General features: G+C 45.1%; 1 protein-coding gene across 1 annotated transcript in view; it reads left to right on the top strand.

Moving 5' to 3' along the window:
• The window catches only part of CHAT (choline O-acetyltransferase), a 51,095-nt gene continuing 34,303 nt past the window's right edge, over positions 1-16,792 (top strand). The window contains exons 1-4 of the mRNA XM_028728448.2: positions 1-162; positions 11,355-11,499; positions 13,592-13,783; positions 15,430-15,548. Coding sequence (XP_028584281.2) covers positions 11,437-11,499; positions 13,592-13,783; positions 15,430-15,548 — 374 coding nt within the window. The 5' untranslated portion in view covers positions 1-162; positions 11,355-11,436. The remainder of the gene's footprint in view (positions 163-11,354; positions 11,500-13,591; positions 13,784-15,429; positions 15,549-16,792) is intronic.

Genomic DNA, 16,792 nt, shown 5'->3' with positions numbered 1-16,792 from the left:
CGGCGCCGAGGTACCATGGACAGCTCCGCTGGAGGCTGCTGAGCAGCACCTTCCTCTGCCAGCTGCCCCAAACCCGAGACTTCTTCGCTGGCAGGTTCTTGCTCATCAGCACCGGTCCTCGGGAGAAACTTTGCCTCGCTGCGGTCGGTATACGAGAGCCAGGTAAGGAGAGGTGGCGCTGCGCGTTTCCAAACTCATGGCCTCAAAGGACGCGCGCTGCGAACGCGTGTCTGGCGCCTGAGTCGCGTTGAAAAGCAAGGAATCGGTGGTCGCCAGGAAAAAGGGGTTTCTTTGCAAACAAAACAAACAAACACACACGGTAGAACTTTCTGCCGTCTCCTGCCTCGTCTAGGAGGGAATATTTTTCTTTTAAAAGCCAACGAACGCCCGTTTCCTTACTGACCTGCGCGCTCTTTGGTTTCAGTGGGACTCTCCGTCTGCTCAAAATGTCCATATTTTAAGTGGGTGGCGGATCCGGCTCTGGGTTGCTAACTAGGGTCGCGTGGTGGTGTTGGTGGGGAGTATCTTACTAACCTCGCTCCAGTCCGCCATTCCCTTTCTCAACTTCGGGGAAGGGGAGGAGTGTAAGGGAAATATTTTACGCTAGCGTTGTCTTTGCTAACTGTATGCATGCGCCGAAATGACCCGATCTGGAACCTTACCCTCCCGGTTTAAATAATCCTTCCCGGCTAGGGCTTCCCAAGGAGTGAGGCCCATTGAACTCAGCGGGGCTTACTCCCGAGTAAACGTGCCGAGGCTCCTGCTGGAAATCATCCTCAGGCCCATCTATCCTGATGCTGAACTACTAGAGTGGAGAGGAACGCGATCCTCAAAGACCACCGAGGCTGCGGTCCCCTGAATGCTTAATCCGGAGCAGTGGCCCTGAAACGAACGGGAGCAAGTAGCTTTGGGGGTTGAGATCGCAGCAGCCCAGTTGTTTTCGAAAGCTGCAATAACCTGTTGCATCCGCACTATCCCTTCACAGGGCGCCCTTGGCTGGGGACAGACTTTCACAGGAACGGTGAAATCCTTCCTCTCTCGCATCGTTTTCTCTTAAGCTTCCTCCTTCCCATCAGCCTCTGGTTTTACTTTAGGACTTGGTCGCTTAGTAGTGGTATGTCTAGGTGGACTTGAATTCAAGACTTTGATCTCCCGAGAGAGGAAGAGCATGCGGATATCAAGCTTTGTAGATGGGCATTTTACTTAGTCCCTTTGAGGTTGCTTCGGAGCCTGCCCCATTCCTCCCAACACCTCGCCCCCTGGCGTGCCCCATAGAGTCACCCCCATGCCTCTAATGCAAAATGCTCTTCTCTTTATGCGGGATTTCTCAGCATGCGCTTCCAAAGTCAAGAGCAGTGCTTTCCAAACCTGGATCTTCAGCGGTTTTTGGACTACAAGTCCCATCATCCCTTGCTAGCAGGACCAGCGGTCAGGGATGATGGGAGTTGTAGTCTAACAACAGCGGGAGACTCCCCCTCCCTCCATCCTGGTGAAAATGGATAGCCAGCAGCTGTAAATCAATGGGTGTTGGCAATTCATCTTCCATTCCTCTCCTATGTATGTTTCCTTCCTGGTGAAAAATGGATAGGCAGCAGCTGTAAATCAATGGATGCTCGCAACTCCTCTCGCATCCCTCTGCTATATATGTTTCCTTGAGTATAACCACCCTGACCATGTCTGCTCTGAAGTAAGCCCCCATTGAATTCAATGGAACTTACTCCCAGTTAAAAGCTGCATAGGATTGCCTTCAGAGCACATTGATCTAGATCCTCCCTTGCGATGAGCAAACATCCACAGGAATGAGGGAAATATTGGTGCCTTCATATTGGTTTTCTCACTTGGAAACTAGGTATGAAAACTGTGTACAGTGTAAAAGGCAGAAAAAATGTTTTCTAAGGTCTGTTTATCATTGCAGTGCAATCGATCCAGGCTTTTCCTTGTCTTTTATTTTGTAAAGTTTACAGAATGAAAGAGAGACAGATTCCTTCCTTTTCAACAGGAGCTTACAGTTAAGCTCTGATAAGGACTGTTGCAAGGCTCGGTTGTCAAGAGAAATGGATAAGGTATCAGGACATGGTGGCATGTTGTTTTTTTAAAAAATAAATAAATAGCACTACGCATACTGGTGTCACCACATATTGTCTACAATGTATTGGTTGCTGCTTTCTAAGTACCATATACCACATGTAGGCTCCTCTTGTCAATTCTGATGCACCTCTTGCAAATCACCATGCTTAGCTCACTTGGCAGCAGCATGGTGCTGATAACACCAAGGTTGCAAGTTTGATCCCTATATGGGACGACGGCATATTCCCGCATTGTAGGGGGTTGGATTCGATGATCCTCAGGGTCCCTTCCAACTCCACAAATCTATGATGATAATAATAATAACAGTAACAATAATTTATTATTTATACCCCACCCATCTGGCTGGGTTTCCCCAGCCACTCTGGGTGGCTCCCAACAGAATATTAAAAACACGATAAAATATCAAACATTAAAAACTTCCCTAAAAAGGGTTGCCTTCAGATGTCTTCTAAAAGTCAGGTAGTTATTTATTTCTTTGACATGTGATGGGAGGGCGTTCCAGAGGGTGGGCGCCACTACCGAGAAGGCCCTCTGATTCTATGTCATACTCTACAAAGATAGGCTTTAAGCTATCTACAGGCCATGCTGCATCTAAATGTAACTGGAAGCCACTCTCTAGTCCTGAGTTATGTTTTGGGGGAGGGGTGTTCATGATAAAAATGCCCTCTGCACATGCCAAAAGCAGCTACCACCCTCTTTAGTTCTCCTGAACTGAGCTGGCCTTGGAGCGCTAGAGCTCAAATGAGGGGCTTTGTAGAAGCAAAGAACATAAGGGAGCTGCCTTACAGTGAGTCAGATTGTTCAACCGCCTGGCTAAGCGATGCCCCAAACTGACCGGCAGTGGCTGTCCACTATTTCCAGCAAGATTCTCTGCCAGCCCAACCTGAAAATGCCAGAGATTGAACCTAGAACCTTCTGCATGCAGATGCCTTGCCACTGAGCTATGGGCCTGCATGGATGGCTCAGTTGGTTAGAAAATGCTGCTGATAATGCCAAGGTTGCAGGTTCAATCCCTGTATGGAACAACTGCATATTCCTGCATTGCAGGGCGTTTTACTAGATGTTCCTTGGGGTCCCTTCCAACTCTGCAATTCCATGATTCTTCATGTTACCTCTTGATGCAGCTTCTGAGAATGTCCATCATATCACATGTGCAAGTACTGAAATCTACTTTTGGAACACACCTGGATTTTCCTACCTGTTTTGCTTTATTTAAAGGACAAAGGGCACTTGAGAAACAAAGTGAGCTGGCTTATGCATATAGGCAGACCAAATACAGATACAAAATACTTAATAAGACCATTATATTCTGTCTTTGGCTGGAAGCAGACGATATTTGCAACTATCGTGGAAGAGGTATTATCATTGCCTTTTGTGTCTCCATGAAAATTCTTTTGTTCCACTGGACAAACAAGGTTATAAAGCTCTACAGAAAGCTCGCAAACCCTATATACATCCAAGGCCCCATTCACAAATAAATTAAAAAATAAATGTCTACCCCAGCCGCTGTCAGCTAAGAAGAATTAGTCTGACCTTCAAAGGTTTGTGGTTTTGGTAGCAAAATAGATGTCAGGAAGTATTAAAGCTGTTTATGCCTTAGTATTATCTTAATAAAATATAAATCATGCTGTTTTCATTTAATTCCATGCACCGAGTTGCAGTCCGTGTGGTGTGCTAGTTAGAGCAGCCTTCTCCAACCCGAGGTTCTCCAGACTCTTTGGACTACAACTTCCAGTCTGGCTGGGGCTGATGGGAGTCATAGTCTGAACCATCTGGAGGGCACCAGGTTGGCAAAGGCTGGGTCAGACTATTGGTTTAGCAGTGGGAAGAGTTGGACGCAGATCCCCTCTCAGCCACAGAGCTCACTGGGTGACCTTGAGCCAGTCACTCTCTCAGCCTAACCTACCTGACAGAGCTGTTGTGAAGATAAAAGGGAGGCATGAAGAACTATGTGCCTAAACTTGAGCTTCTTCTTCATCATCTTTTTAAATGAGCTTCTTGGAATATAGGCAGCATATAAATGTACTAAAGCAATCAGTAAAAATAAAGGACATTTTCTGAGTTGACAACCGGTTTTGATTTACCCTTTCCCATTGGAGCAAGGTGTGAGTTCTGTCATTTGTTTTAGACACTGCATTTTTGCATTTCTGTTATGGACTATGATAAACGTGAAAATGCATAAACCGAGCTATTTATCAGACATGACAATGTGGTGACGATGCCAATATTGTACCATCAACACTCTGAAAAACAATGACTGTCTGTCTGCAGAATCTGCCTCTCTCCTCCTAAATGGAATGATATTTGGCTATTCAGTAGTTTGTAAATTGTCCAGCTGTACCACACAGCATCTTTCATTTTGTGGCCACCTGATCCCCAGCAGAGGACTCCATCCCTCACCAAAGTTGTGGAACAGTGATGGAGAGCTTGTGCTCCTCCATGTTGTTGGTCCTTCTGGACCATTGGCCATGCCAGCTAGGGCTGATGGGAGTTGAAGTCAGACACCGTCTAGAGGGGGGGAACGAACCTGGCAACCCACAGACCAAACATGGCCCACTAGGCCTCCCCATTTGGCCCATGAGGCTGTTTAGAAGAAGCTACACTTGTCCATGGGGAAACCATGCTCACACATGATGTCAGGTATGGGACAGGAAAGGGTGGCCCTCAGAGGAGCCACCAGGAGCTTAAAGTGGGCTTCCAATTGCTCCTGGTGCATCAGCTGGTGGGTGGTAGGAGCCTGTGTCACTCAAGGAGGTGGAAGAGGTTTGACTACAGAGCTTGAAAGGAGAGGTGCAAGAGGGACAGAACCCCACTCTGCACTGATGCTCTCAATCTACAGTTTTGAAGTTGAAAGAACCAGTGCTGGGTTTTGGCCGATGGGCAGGGAAGCCCACCTGTCAACCATGAGCTAATATATAATATTATATTATTATGTCAAAGTTGGCCCACAAGGTTGGGAGCAGGCCTTGTTCCAGCACAAAGGAACATTGAGAAGCAAAACAAATATTTCACACCCCATCCCTGTCTGAGCCAAGTCTCAACACTGAGCCCTTTGCAAGCAGTGCCTCCTAATCACCCTTCAGAGTAGGGATCCTAACTCTGAGAGAGTGCAGGACCAACCCACACATTCAGCAGAGGTGTTGATAATTGCACGACCACATCTCATCACTTGGCAAGCTCGCCTTCTCTGATATAAGCTCTGTTTATGAAAGGCAGTTGCGGAGAACCGTTTTGCATACCCTGCCAAGCTGTCAAGCGATGATGGCCGCAGCTCTCAGTTAAGAAACATGTTTTCATGCAAATTGGCCTTTTGTTGCTCAACTGTGAACATTCTCTAGCCTGACATATTGTCTGAAGCATAGGAGGTGCCCAAATTGTGGCGGGAGAGGGAGAAAACACTTTTTCCATGGTGGGGCTCCAAGATTGCATTGATAGTTTACATGGATCACCCAGGTCACGTGGGTACTTCCCACATCAGCTGGAGATGTGATACTGGTCTGGATGCAGCCATGTGACCTGGGAATGCTATGTGGTCATCATTAGAAATGGATAGTTCCACCAATGTGACATGTGAAGAAAGCCCATTCCCTGTGGCCCCCACACCACAGAGGCAGCCTGCTGTGAGTGGGGCTGCTGACTAACGATAATTACAATTGCAGTTTCTCTAACTGGGCAACAGAAATGTGCATTATTTAACCAATTTATAATCTGCTTTCCAAGAATACGCTTCACAAAGCAGCTTACACATAGGTATAAAAAATAGAATCACAAAACAAGATAAAACATACACCCCACACACTTTGCACCGTCCTTTTAAATGGTTATCTGTAGAAACTTCTTATTGAATTTTTTTTCCTGTCTTTGCATTTTCGTACGTATTTGTTTTCAGGCATCTAATCTACACTATATTTTGTATGAATATCCAGTTCCTATTATGCAAATGTGCATCTCGTATTAAAAACAACAACAACAAAATGCCAGTTAGTAAGTCTCAAACTTGTGTTTTATTTTTAAGGTGACTTTCAAAATACTCCCGCCCCGCTCCCACAAATGAACCTTATTTCCATTAACTAACTGGCCTATTATTTACCCCAGCTCAATTACGTTTCTTCCTCCTTTTTTCTCAGCATCACTGCCCTTCCCCATACTTCAAATGATGCTGCAGATCCGTAATGTGTGCATACCTTGAGTCTACCTTTAGCATAATACAGGGACAGATGGCAACTACACCAGGGTAAATATTGCCAAAAGAAAATGAACTGAAGTGCAAGCAACTGTGATATCAAGGGAATAACTCTGCCATGCTATTTACACACACACACACACACACACACACACACACACACACCTCTTTTGGGCAAGTACATCAAGACCAAATAGAGATGCCAAACTAAAAGAAATCCAGCAATATTGTCAGGAACAGAGATGTTAATTAAGACCTCTTAAGAACAGATACCTCTCTTGTGTCATTGTGATTTCTTTCCTTACATTTGTGTAATTGTCATTGACAAGCACATCTCTTTTGCTTTGCTTTGCTTTGAAAAACCAAAAGTTGTTGGTTTTTTTATTTAAAAAAAACCTACGACCAAATCGGATTGTTTCCAGAGCCTGCAATCTTATGTACACTTCCTGGGAGTAAGCCTAATTAAACACAGTGGAATTTACCTCTGAGTAGGCACCCATAGTATTGGAACCAAATAGATTGTCCAGTCCCCATATGGGACAACTGTGTATTCCTGCATTGCAAGAGGTTGAATGAGATGAGCTTTTGGGTCCCTTCCAACTCTACTATTCTATGATTCTATGCATAGGCGCCGACTCCATGGGGCTTGAGGGGGCCCGAGCCCCCTCAAAAATTCGTTTGGGGGGGCTCCGCCCCCCCAATAATCTCCGGCGCCCCTCCAGCAGAGCGCCATCGCCGCCCCTCCCCCAGCCCAAAATGCACAGGGAGGGGCGGGCTGCATGCCTCCTGCCCTCCCTCCCGAGCAAAAGCTCCACCCAATTTCCTTTGGAGCTGATTAATAGGCGCAGCACGCTCTCCCCTATTCGCTCACGAGGAGGCGGCGCCACTTTATTTGCATATTCATGAGCTTATTTATTATTCATGAGCTTTCCCGGGCCCCCCCAATATTTTTTATAAGTCCACGTCCCTGATTCTATGAAGCATTTTCTACAAGGGTAGAAAAATTAAGGAGGGTTTTGTTTTGCTTTTTCACTGACAAGCGCAGTCAATGTCAATCAAAGGATGATTTAAAGTTCAGATTGACCTCTCTCGTCTATACTGGAGAGGGTTCCTCCGTCTGCCTCCTCCACTGCAAGTTACTGCTGTGGCTTTGAAGAACAGTGAAAACCACAGGATCCTTTAAATGTCACTTTCCCCATCACAGGGCTAACTGGAAGAGAGGCACATATGGAGCTGGGCCTAATCAAAGTAGCTGGCATTCATTTGTCTCCAAAGTCCTCTGCTCTTTTCAGTCATTTGGGTGACTGGCTGTAAAGCCACCCAGGGAATTGTTTCCATTGGCATGATCCAGTCTTCCTTTTGCAACGCGAACCACTTGTGAAAGAAGCTGCTGCTTGACATTGAAGATGCGAGATGCAGGAAATGTATCAAAACCGAGACTTTCTGTTTTGCTTTTGCTTAGCCTTCTTCCAAGGAGCTCAAAGTGGTGTTACCTGGTTCTCTCCTTCTCCATGTTATCCTCAAAAAAACCTCGTAAGGCAGGTTAGGCTAAAGGGGCAAGGTCTGGTCCAATGAGTTTGTATTAAGTTTGTTTGTGTTACAAAGCAAACAGATAAACAGGGAAAGGTACATCACCTTGGCAATGCCTCCCCAGGTGGGATTGGGCAACTGGCTGAGGTAGGCGGAGACCTCCAGGTATCCCACCTGGGGAAGGCGAAGCCAAGCCTGTGTTAATGGTGCCGCATAGGGTCCAGGGGGCTGCGTGAGACCACGCAAAGGGCGCCCCCCATTTAATGTGGGGAGCAGTCATTGTCTCCACTTTCAATTCACAGTCTTGTTCACAGTTCATTTACATCTGGCGAGAGATACTTTTGTCATAGACATCTTGAAGTTGGGGGAAAGGAGAAGGTGGGGTAGAGAGATGGGCATATTGTTCTTTTGTTCTATTGCCTATTATCAGAGTAGGTCCAGTGAGCTTTCTAACTCACTCCTTGACATGGCCTCAACAGATCCCATTGATGTTGGCCTCTGATGCTGGCTGTATCCACCCCTTGTTTATGGCAAGGCTAGGCAACCTGTGGCCCTGCAGATGTTACTGGACTCTAGCCCAGCCAGTATGGCCAATGGTAAGGCATGATGGGAGCTGTAGTTCATCAACATCTGGAGGACTATAGGTTTGTGGTTTGGAGCACAATACCTCCCTTGAGCCTTGAGTTATAAGAAAGAAATTTGGCATGTCGGTTTTATGCTTCCAATATTCTAAGTTAACACGTGAGGGGTTCTTTCGTCTTGCACACTTTTCAAACTTGGGGAGGGCAGGAAGCAACATATTTTGTGCAGGACAATCTGTCTTCAGTATTGGGAACTGTTCTGTTTCTAAAGCTCAGACCTCTGTGATGCTCCCCATGTGGTCTTTTCAGAGAGGGGCAAAGAAAATGTGAAGCATATTGCTACGCAATCTCCTTTTTGAGCATTGGGGTATCACAAGGGAGTCTGGTATGCACTCTTCTGGCGTAGTTTTCAACTTCCCACCCCTGAGAAATATCTCAGAAGGAGGGAGTGGGCAGACATGTGGATACCTGGAACATTATTTCAGAGTTCTATGCAGTTGTCGCCATATGCCAGGTGCTATGCAGAACTTAGAAATGATCCAGTTCTTGCCCAGGGTTCCGTCAGTTGGTGCAAGATGATATGAAAACCAGGGATTTAAAGAAAATGGTATTTTGAGTCAGGTGGCAAATAAAGGCATCAGTATGCAGTTAAGTTGAGTCAGGAAAAAAATTAGTTAAAAGAAATTGTACTATGTTATTTCATTACTTCCCGGGCGTGGAATATAAGACCCAAGCTCACTTGGAGCCTTTTGAGAATTTATGTTGGCATAAAGGATAATGGATATTTGGCAAAGACCAAGAGTGGAGGGGAGCTGTTAGTCAATGCATTAACCTTTCACCTTGGAATATCCATTTCCACATCTTGAGCAGATTGTTGATCAAAGTGAGCTTGGCAGGGTTTCATTGCTCTGCCTATGAGTAACTAGCAGTTGTCACAAAGCTGATCACACATTATTCCATCACTAGGAATCAGGAAGTCTGAGGCCAGCACAAACACATGTTTCACTTGCATTCCCATTACACCGGTGAGCGTTCTGTAGAATGCTTTTCCTCCTGGAGGCACCTGGAGGCAAAATGGTGGTGAGGAATAATGGGCACCTATTGGACAGTGCCTGTGACATCACTGGTCATGAGCAATGCCTATTCCTCTCATTTTACGTCGTATTTGCTTAATTGTCAGGGACTGGGCAGAGGAGGAATGATGGAGACCACCTCTCCATCCTGACCCTTCCAGGGAGGAGGAAAAGGAAAACAGCATAGATTTACAGCAGGAGTTTTAGGGAGGTCACAGCTCAGAGGCAGATGAGGGGGAAAGTTGGGAAATCATAGGAAAGCCAGAACAACACCTGACTGACACGTTGTCATTAGAAAGCATTCCAGACCCTCCATCTCCCAGAACCCAGCGAGTCTTAAAAGTAGGAGAGCAAAGAGCTCAAAGACAGAGGGCACCTATCAGCACCCATAGAAGAGGTGATGAGAATGACGAATGAGGAAGTGGGAGAGACGGAGGGTGGAGATTCACTTGGGACAATGCCATTATCCAAGAGGATGGGTTCTATAAAGACTGAAATAAAAAAGGACTATAAAAACTTTTCCTTGTCTTTATAATTCCTGGGCAACCAGTCGGGAGCCGCTGACAGCATCCTGACATTAATTTTGTTCACTCCCTTGCTATAGTAACAAACATGGTAGCCCTCGAACCAACAATTGAGTGAGTGACAGTGAAGTGCCTTCTCCAATGTCTTGCTGTCATTTTGTGGACCTGTTTTCTGTTTCTTCTCCCTCTTCCTTTAGTGACTTCTTCTGTGCTCCCCTCTTTCCAAAGAGTGCACATCTCCCATGATGCATTAAGCGAGAGATAGGGTGCCCTTTTGCAGCCCATTCATAACTATGCAGTAGTAAGACTCCCGCAATTCCTGTGATATGTAAACAAGAGAGGACAGAATGGTTTGAATTTGGGACATTTGCTGGAGTTCACCTGTTGCTTCACTTATGCTCAGACTGTATAAAGGTAAAGGGACCCCTGACCATTAGGTCCAGTTGTGGCCGACTCTGGGGTTGCGGCGCTCATCTCACTTTATTGGCAGAGGGAGCCGGCGTACAGCTTCCGGGTCATGTGGCCAGCATGACTAAGCCACTTCTGGTGAACCAGAGCAGTGCACGGAAACGCCGTTTACCTTCCCGCCGGAGCGGTACCTATTTATCTACTTGCACTTTGACGTGCTTTTGAACTGCTAGGTTGGCAGGAGCAGGGACCAAGCAACGGGAGCTCACCCCGTCATGGGGATTCGAACCGCCGACCTTCTGATCGGCAAGTCCTAGGCTCTGTGGTTTAACCCACAGCGCCATCTGCCTCTCAGACTATATAAAAAGGTAAAGAGACCCCTGACCATTAGGTCCAGTCGTGACCGACTCTGAGGTTGCGGCGCTCATCTCGCCTTATTGGCCAAGGGATCCGGCGTACAGCTTCCAGGTCATGTGGCCAGCATGACTAAGCCATTTCCGGCGAACCAAAGCAGCGCACAGAAATGCCGTTTACCTTCCCGCTGGAGCGGTACCTATTTATCTAACTATATATATGCGTGTAAATAAAATCATACCACACCACAACCCTCTAATGATGACACTGAAAAGAAACAGAACTTGAGGAACAATGCACCCCTGAGGAGCTCACTACTTAGAAAATGGGGTGCCTGTATTAGCAGTAATAATAATGGTGGTGACTGAAATGGATGAAAAGAAACAAGAAAAGCCATATGCAATATTCTCTGAGATTTCAGTGTGCATCGCATCTACAAAAATGTTTTTATTTCCAAAAACTACAAATCCCATTTTCTTCCCCCATGTGCATTCCTGTAATAGCTGCGAGTTTACACATGAACATAATGCAGCAGACTTTCCTGAATCCCTGTTCCAATCGATGATTTGTTTCTGTCTCCCTCCCCACACACTCCCAATTATTTTATTTCTAGACCTAAGGCGTACGACTCTGCAATCACCTGCAAGTGTTTTCGATTTTAGCTCTCCATCAAAAGGACCAAACGCAACGCAAAGATGCCAATCCTAGAGAAAGCTGCGAAGAAGAAAGAGAAAGAAGCTTGCAGCCAAGATGAGATGGTGAGCAACTGTCTCCAGAAAATAATGGGATGTTGAACAAGGGGCTGGGTGTGTGTGAAAGTGGTCGATGTGACCTTGTCATTTTTCATGACAATTGAACACTCGGAAAACACACAAAAGGTGGCAATGAAAGATATAACATGCCAGGTTGCAGTGGGGGATGCCAGGGTGGAATGTATCAGAAAAATGAGTGTCAATTAAGAAGGTTTAATAAATCAATTCACCTATTTCATTTTAAATAAATATTAGGTTGGAGCTCACTAATTCACATACAGTGACACTGCCCTTATAGGGAAGTCTTTTGAGACCTGGTGTTTGATCACATCTTGGGAAGAACAGACCAATTGGTTTCAAAATCTCCTTTTGGGTTCTGTTGTCAATCTTGAAGGCCCCAGGGTGTTTCATAAAGATCCAAAAATCTTTCTCCTGGTAGTAGCTAGAATGGTGATTTCTAGAGGATGGAAATCACCCTCTCTTTGCAATGCTGGTATACTCACAACTGGTTCATAGCCCTTACTGACAAACTTGATGTCTAATACAGTGTTGGCAAAGTGAGTGACTCGGAATGATGCTTTTGAGCAATCACTTCACTTCATTTCCGCCCTGTTCTGGCCACAGTGAGCCATGCAACGGTCAGCTCCAGGCTTGATTATTGTAACTCGCTCTACGCGGGGCTGCCCTTGAAACTGACCCAGAAACTCCAGCGGGTGCAGAATGCCACGGCGAGGCTCCTTACGGGGTCCTTGCCATGGGATCACATTCATCCAGTGCTTTACCAGCTGCACTGGCTCCCGGTGGAGTACAGGGTCAGCTTTAAGGTGCTGGTTTTGACCTTTAAAGCCCTATACGACCTAGGAGCCTCGTACCACCTCTCCTGGTATGCCCCGCAGAGGACCTTAAGGTCCACAAATAACAACATTTTGGAGGTCCCATGCCACAAGGTGGTTGGATTGGTCTCAACTAGGGCCAGGGACTTTTCAGTACTGGCCCCGACTTGGTGGAATGCTCTGTCACAAGAGACTAGGGTCCTGCAGGACTTGACATCTTTCTGCAGGGCCTGCAAGACAAAGCTTTTCCTCCTGGCCTTTGGTTTGGACTCAGTCTGATCCTTATGTTTCCCTCCCCTTATGGTTTTGATTTATGGGCTACTATTAAAATGAGGCTGCATTTTAAATTGTATTTTAACCTGTATTTTAATAAACTGGTATTTGTTTGTTTGTTTTGGTTTTTTCCCCTATTATGTTTTATTGTAATTTTATTGCTGTTAGCCGCCCTGAGTCTGGCTCTGGCCGGGGAATAAATAAATAATTTGTTGTTGTTGTTGTTGTTGTTGTTGTTGTTGTTGTTGTTGTTAATGCTATAGTGAAAGGTACATGACCCCCAAATTCTCTTTTCATGAATACACCCTTGTATGGAAGTAGCTGATACATAATGATGAATTGCATGGCTAGGGCAGAAATTCTGACTGGACCTTGTGACAAGCAGATATTTTGTAGCAGTCTACTCTGGTTTTTGCTTCCTGTACCCCCTTTGTAGCAGGTGTGCAAGATGTAAGGCTTGTCATTTCATTTGCACTTAGACCATTTCTTGTTCTGTTCTATTTCTTTCAGAGAACATTAATAAGATACCATTTTTAAAAAAATAAACTAAATCTCTGCCCTGTTCAGTACATCATTAATGCATACAGCTTGAAGTACTGTAGCAGATTTTGGAGACAGAAACGGTTGCATTGCTTTTTGCAATTCAAATTGTTACAAATTCTGCATTTAACTATTTGAGAGGGTAGGGGTTATACAACAGAGGCAAAAGATATGCACGTACCAGATAGGTTTGTCATGGGATCAGATTCCTGCATCTTTGAAATTTGCATAAGAGGAGGAATTTCGCTCACTCACTCCTTGAGTCACTCACCGCAACACCATAATGGAAGAAGATGCCCTGGCCAAAATCCTTCCTTTGGTGCAATGACAACAAAGACATTAATCCTGTTCCATATGGAATCTGACAGATCTCAAACACGTGTAACTGATAGTTGTGACAAAATTTCAAAGAGCTATCCAGTGTCTGATCAATCAATATCTTTTTTAAATAGGTGCTGCCCAAACTTCCAATCCCACCACTGCAACAAACATTGCACATGTATCTTCACTGCATGAAACATTTGGTGTCAGAAGACCAATATAAGAAGACTAAGGCCATGGTGGATAGGTTTGAAGCTCCGGGAGGCCCAGGGGAGGTCCTTCAGCAAAAACTGCTAGAAAGACGAGAAAAAGTTGAGAACTGGGTAAGCCCAATGCTACTTTGTTCCAGATATCTTCATCAGATAGAATATGTAGAATAATCTAAAAATTCATGTTGCTTGCTTGTGTTACAGCCTCTCTCCTGCATCACCTCCCCTCTGGGATTGGTTCAAGTGCTCTGATGGCATGGTAGGCATTGAAATATTTCAGCTACCAAAAAAAGCTGACACACAGTGAGACCGAAATTAGCATGGGTGAGGTCCCACAGGGCCAAGAACCACAAGGTGCCCAGAGATGGAAGGAAGATAAAATTCCTACCAAAGAAGAATGGTTGACCAACTTGATGGATTACGCCGAACTGGCAAAAATGACTGGGAAAATCAGAAACCAGGAAGATAAAAACTTTAACAAGGAATGGGGAGAATTTATAATTTATCTTGGAGGACACTGTAAACAATTAAAAACATTAGCAGGATTGTAACAACCCTTGTAATGTAACAAGAACTAAGGATATAACAGAGTTTTTTAAAAGAAAAATGGAGGAGAATATAAGATGCAGTGGAAAGAGTTCAACAAGAGAACCCACAGGGGGTGGAGGGAAGTTCAAGGATTTGGGGAATCCTATATCTTTGTGATGTTAACTCATATTTGAATGTAAACTTTAAGTGTGTGTGTGTGTGTGTGAGAGAGAGAGAGAGAGAGAGAGAGAGAGAGAGAGAGAGAGAGAGAGAGAGAAATGCAAGTTGTCATATATTGCTGGCAGGAAGGGCAAAGATGCTGGTGGTGACAAGAAAAACAGAGAGGGTGAGAGCCCGGAAGATGAGTGGGGTAACAGGACAGAGGCCAGATGGTTGAATGAAGGAGAACAAGACAGGCAATGGCCTACAAAGCAGTGACTAGAGGAGGCAGAGGCCTGAGAGAAAGAAGAACAAAGGAGCCAAGAATTTCAAGAGAGAAAGGGTCAAAGAGAAATGTGCCCCTCGGGTAAATGCAATTTTTAAAGATGGAAGAAGAAGAAGAACTTCACTATCTTAATATGAATCAGAGCAGTGCAGGTGAAAGTTGTCCTAAAATTCTTGTTCCATGTCCTCCCTATTCCCCTCGCTGAAACAGTCCTAAAGAGCTGGCAATGCAAAAACAATGATTTCATTATTCAAGACTAAAAGACACAAATAGCAATGAAGGTGTGCTATTAAAAAAACATATATAGGAAGAAGGATTGGAAATCCAAGCTTATATTATGATACTTTTCAGCGGTGACAGTTATAGTACATGATAGCCAAGAGTAAAAAACAAAAAACCCATTGTTAACTATAAAAATCAAAGCAAAACCATGGTTAACTACAGAAATCAAAAGCTCTACCATAGTAGCAGGCCAGTTTCTCTTCTCCACCTTAAAAAGGCTGCAACAGTTAAGGGTAAAATTCCAGTGGCTGATCATAAACCCGAGAGATTCTAATACAGAATTTGGCTTTTGCTCTTCTTCCTTAGGACTCCAGGGAATGTGGGGGAAGGACTTTTTTTCCCCTTTCAGCATCTGTTCCTACAGCAATGAACAAAAGTCTCCAAGGAATTTTATTCCAGCAGATGCCTAGATTCAGAATTAAGCACACTAATAAGCACAGTAGACTTGCCCTGTATTGCTCAGATATGTAGTCATCTATAACCATTCCCCCCCCCCTTCTTGTAGGTTTTAAACTACTGGCTGGATGACATGTACCTTAACAACCGGTTGGCCCTTCCAGTCAATTCCAGCCCAGCAGTTATCTTTGCTCGGCAACAGTTCCAAGATGTGAATGACCAACTGAGGTAAGGTATCTGTAGATTACATGGGGGGGGTGGACGAACCATCCCTCCATCTACTATTGTGGCCAAATAGTACCATCTTTAAACCAGCCTTTGTGGTCTGGGCATGCAAAGGAAGAAGCATTAATACTTCTCTTATAAAATGGACAGTGTTCATTTGTTACTGGTATTGATTTGTAAGATATCAAGGTATTTACAAAATGTTGTAGATGTCATTGATATGAATACACCTTTTCTTTAGTATTACAACATGGCTGTAAAAAAACCTTTTACGAATTTAAAAATGGGTTCCAATACAAGTACAGGGTTGATGTGGATCAAAGCCTGTGGCTTAGTTGGAAGACGAAGCTTCTGTGTCTTGTCATGTGGAAACCAGAGGCCACGGGTCACGTTTTTCAAGGAAAATGCATTCAGTGTGTTTGCTACTGTATGTGAACACAAAATGACAACATTCCTAGAAAACAGACTGTATGTGAAGCTTCTGTTCCTGCTTTATGGCATAGTTTGTTGCAGGGAAAGTATCTTCAGGGAGATCCTGCCCAGTGAGAGATCAGCTTCTGCTTTGCGATAGTTACAACTCACTGAACTGCAGCAAAGCAAAGCATGTCGCCTGATCGGAGATGTCCATGTCACGAAGGGAAGGGCTCTTGTGTTCAGTTTAAAGCCTCGGTGGAACAGAGGGTGGGGATGTAGCGGGAGTATGAAACGAAGGATATCCAGGAAAGTTATTCAGATTTTAAAGCCCTGTGTAAACAATGCCTAGTCCAATGCTGAAAAGTCAGATCCGTTTGAAAGGCTGCCATTTTTCACAAATGATCTGCAGCATTTTATGAGCACTATGAGCCCAGTCCTAGGACGCGGGTGGCGCTGTGGGTTAAACCACAGAGCCTAGGACTTGCCGATCAAAAGGTCGGAGGTTCGAATCCCTGTGATGGGGTGAGCTCCCATCTCCTGCCAACCTAGCAGTTCGAAAGCAAGTCAAAGTGCAAGTAGATATATAGGTACCGCTCCAGCGGGAAGGTAAATGGTGTTTCTGTGTGCTGCTCTGGTTTGCCAGAAGCGGCTTAGTCATGCTGGCCACATGACCCGGAAGCTGTACGCCGGCTCCCTCAGCCAATAAAGCGAGATGAGCGCCGCAACCCCAGAGTCGGCCATGACTGGACCTAATGGTCAGGGGTCCCTTTATGAGCCCAGTCCTAGACAAACTGGATGAGCCACTGATTTAGCTACAATGACACAAGTATTTC

Source organism: Podarcis muralis, chromosome 6 (assembly GCF_964188315.1).
Source record: "Podarcis muralis chromosome 6, rPodMur119.hap1.1, whole genome shotgun sequence".
In the NCBI taxonomy this organism is placed as follows: Eukaryota; Metazoa; Chordata; class Lepidosauria; order Squamata; family Lacertidae; genus Podarcis; species Podarcis muralis.
The sequence above is the reverse complement of the archived record's forward strand: the minus strand, read 5'-3'. Positions and strand labels throughout refer to the sequence as shown.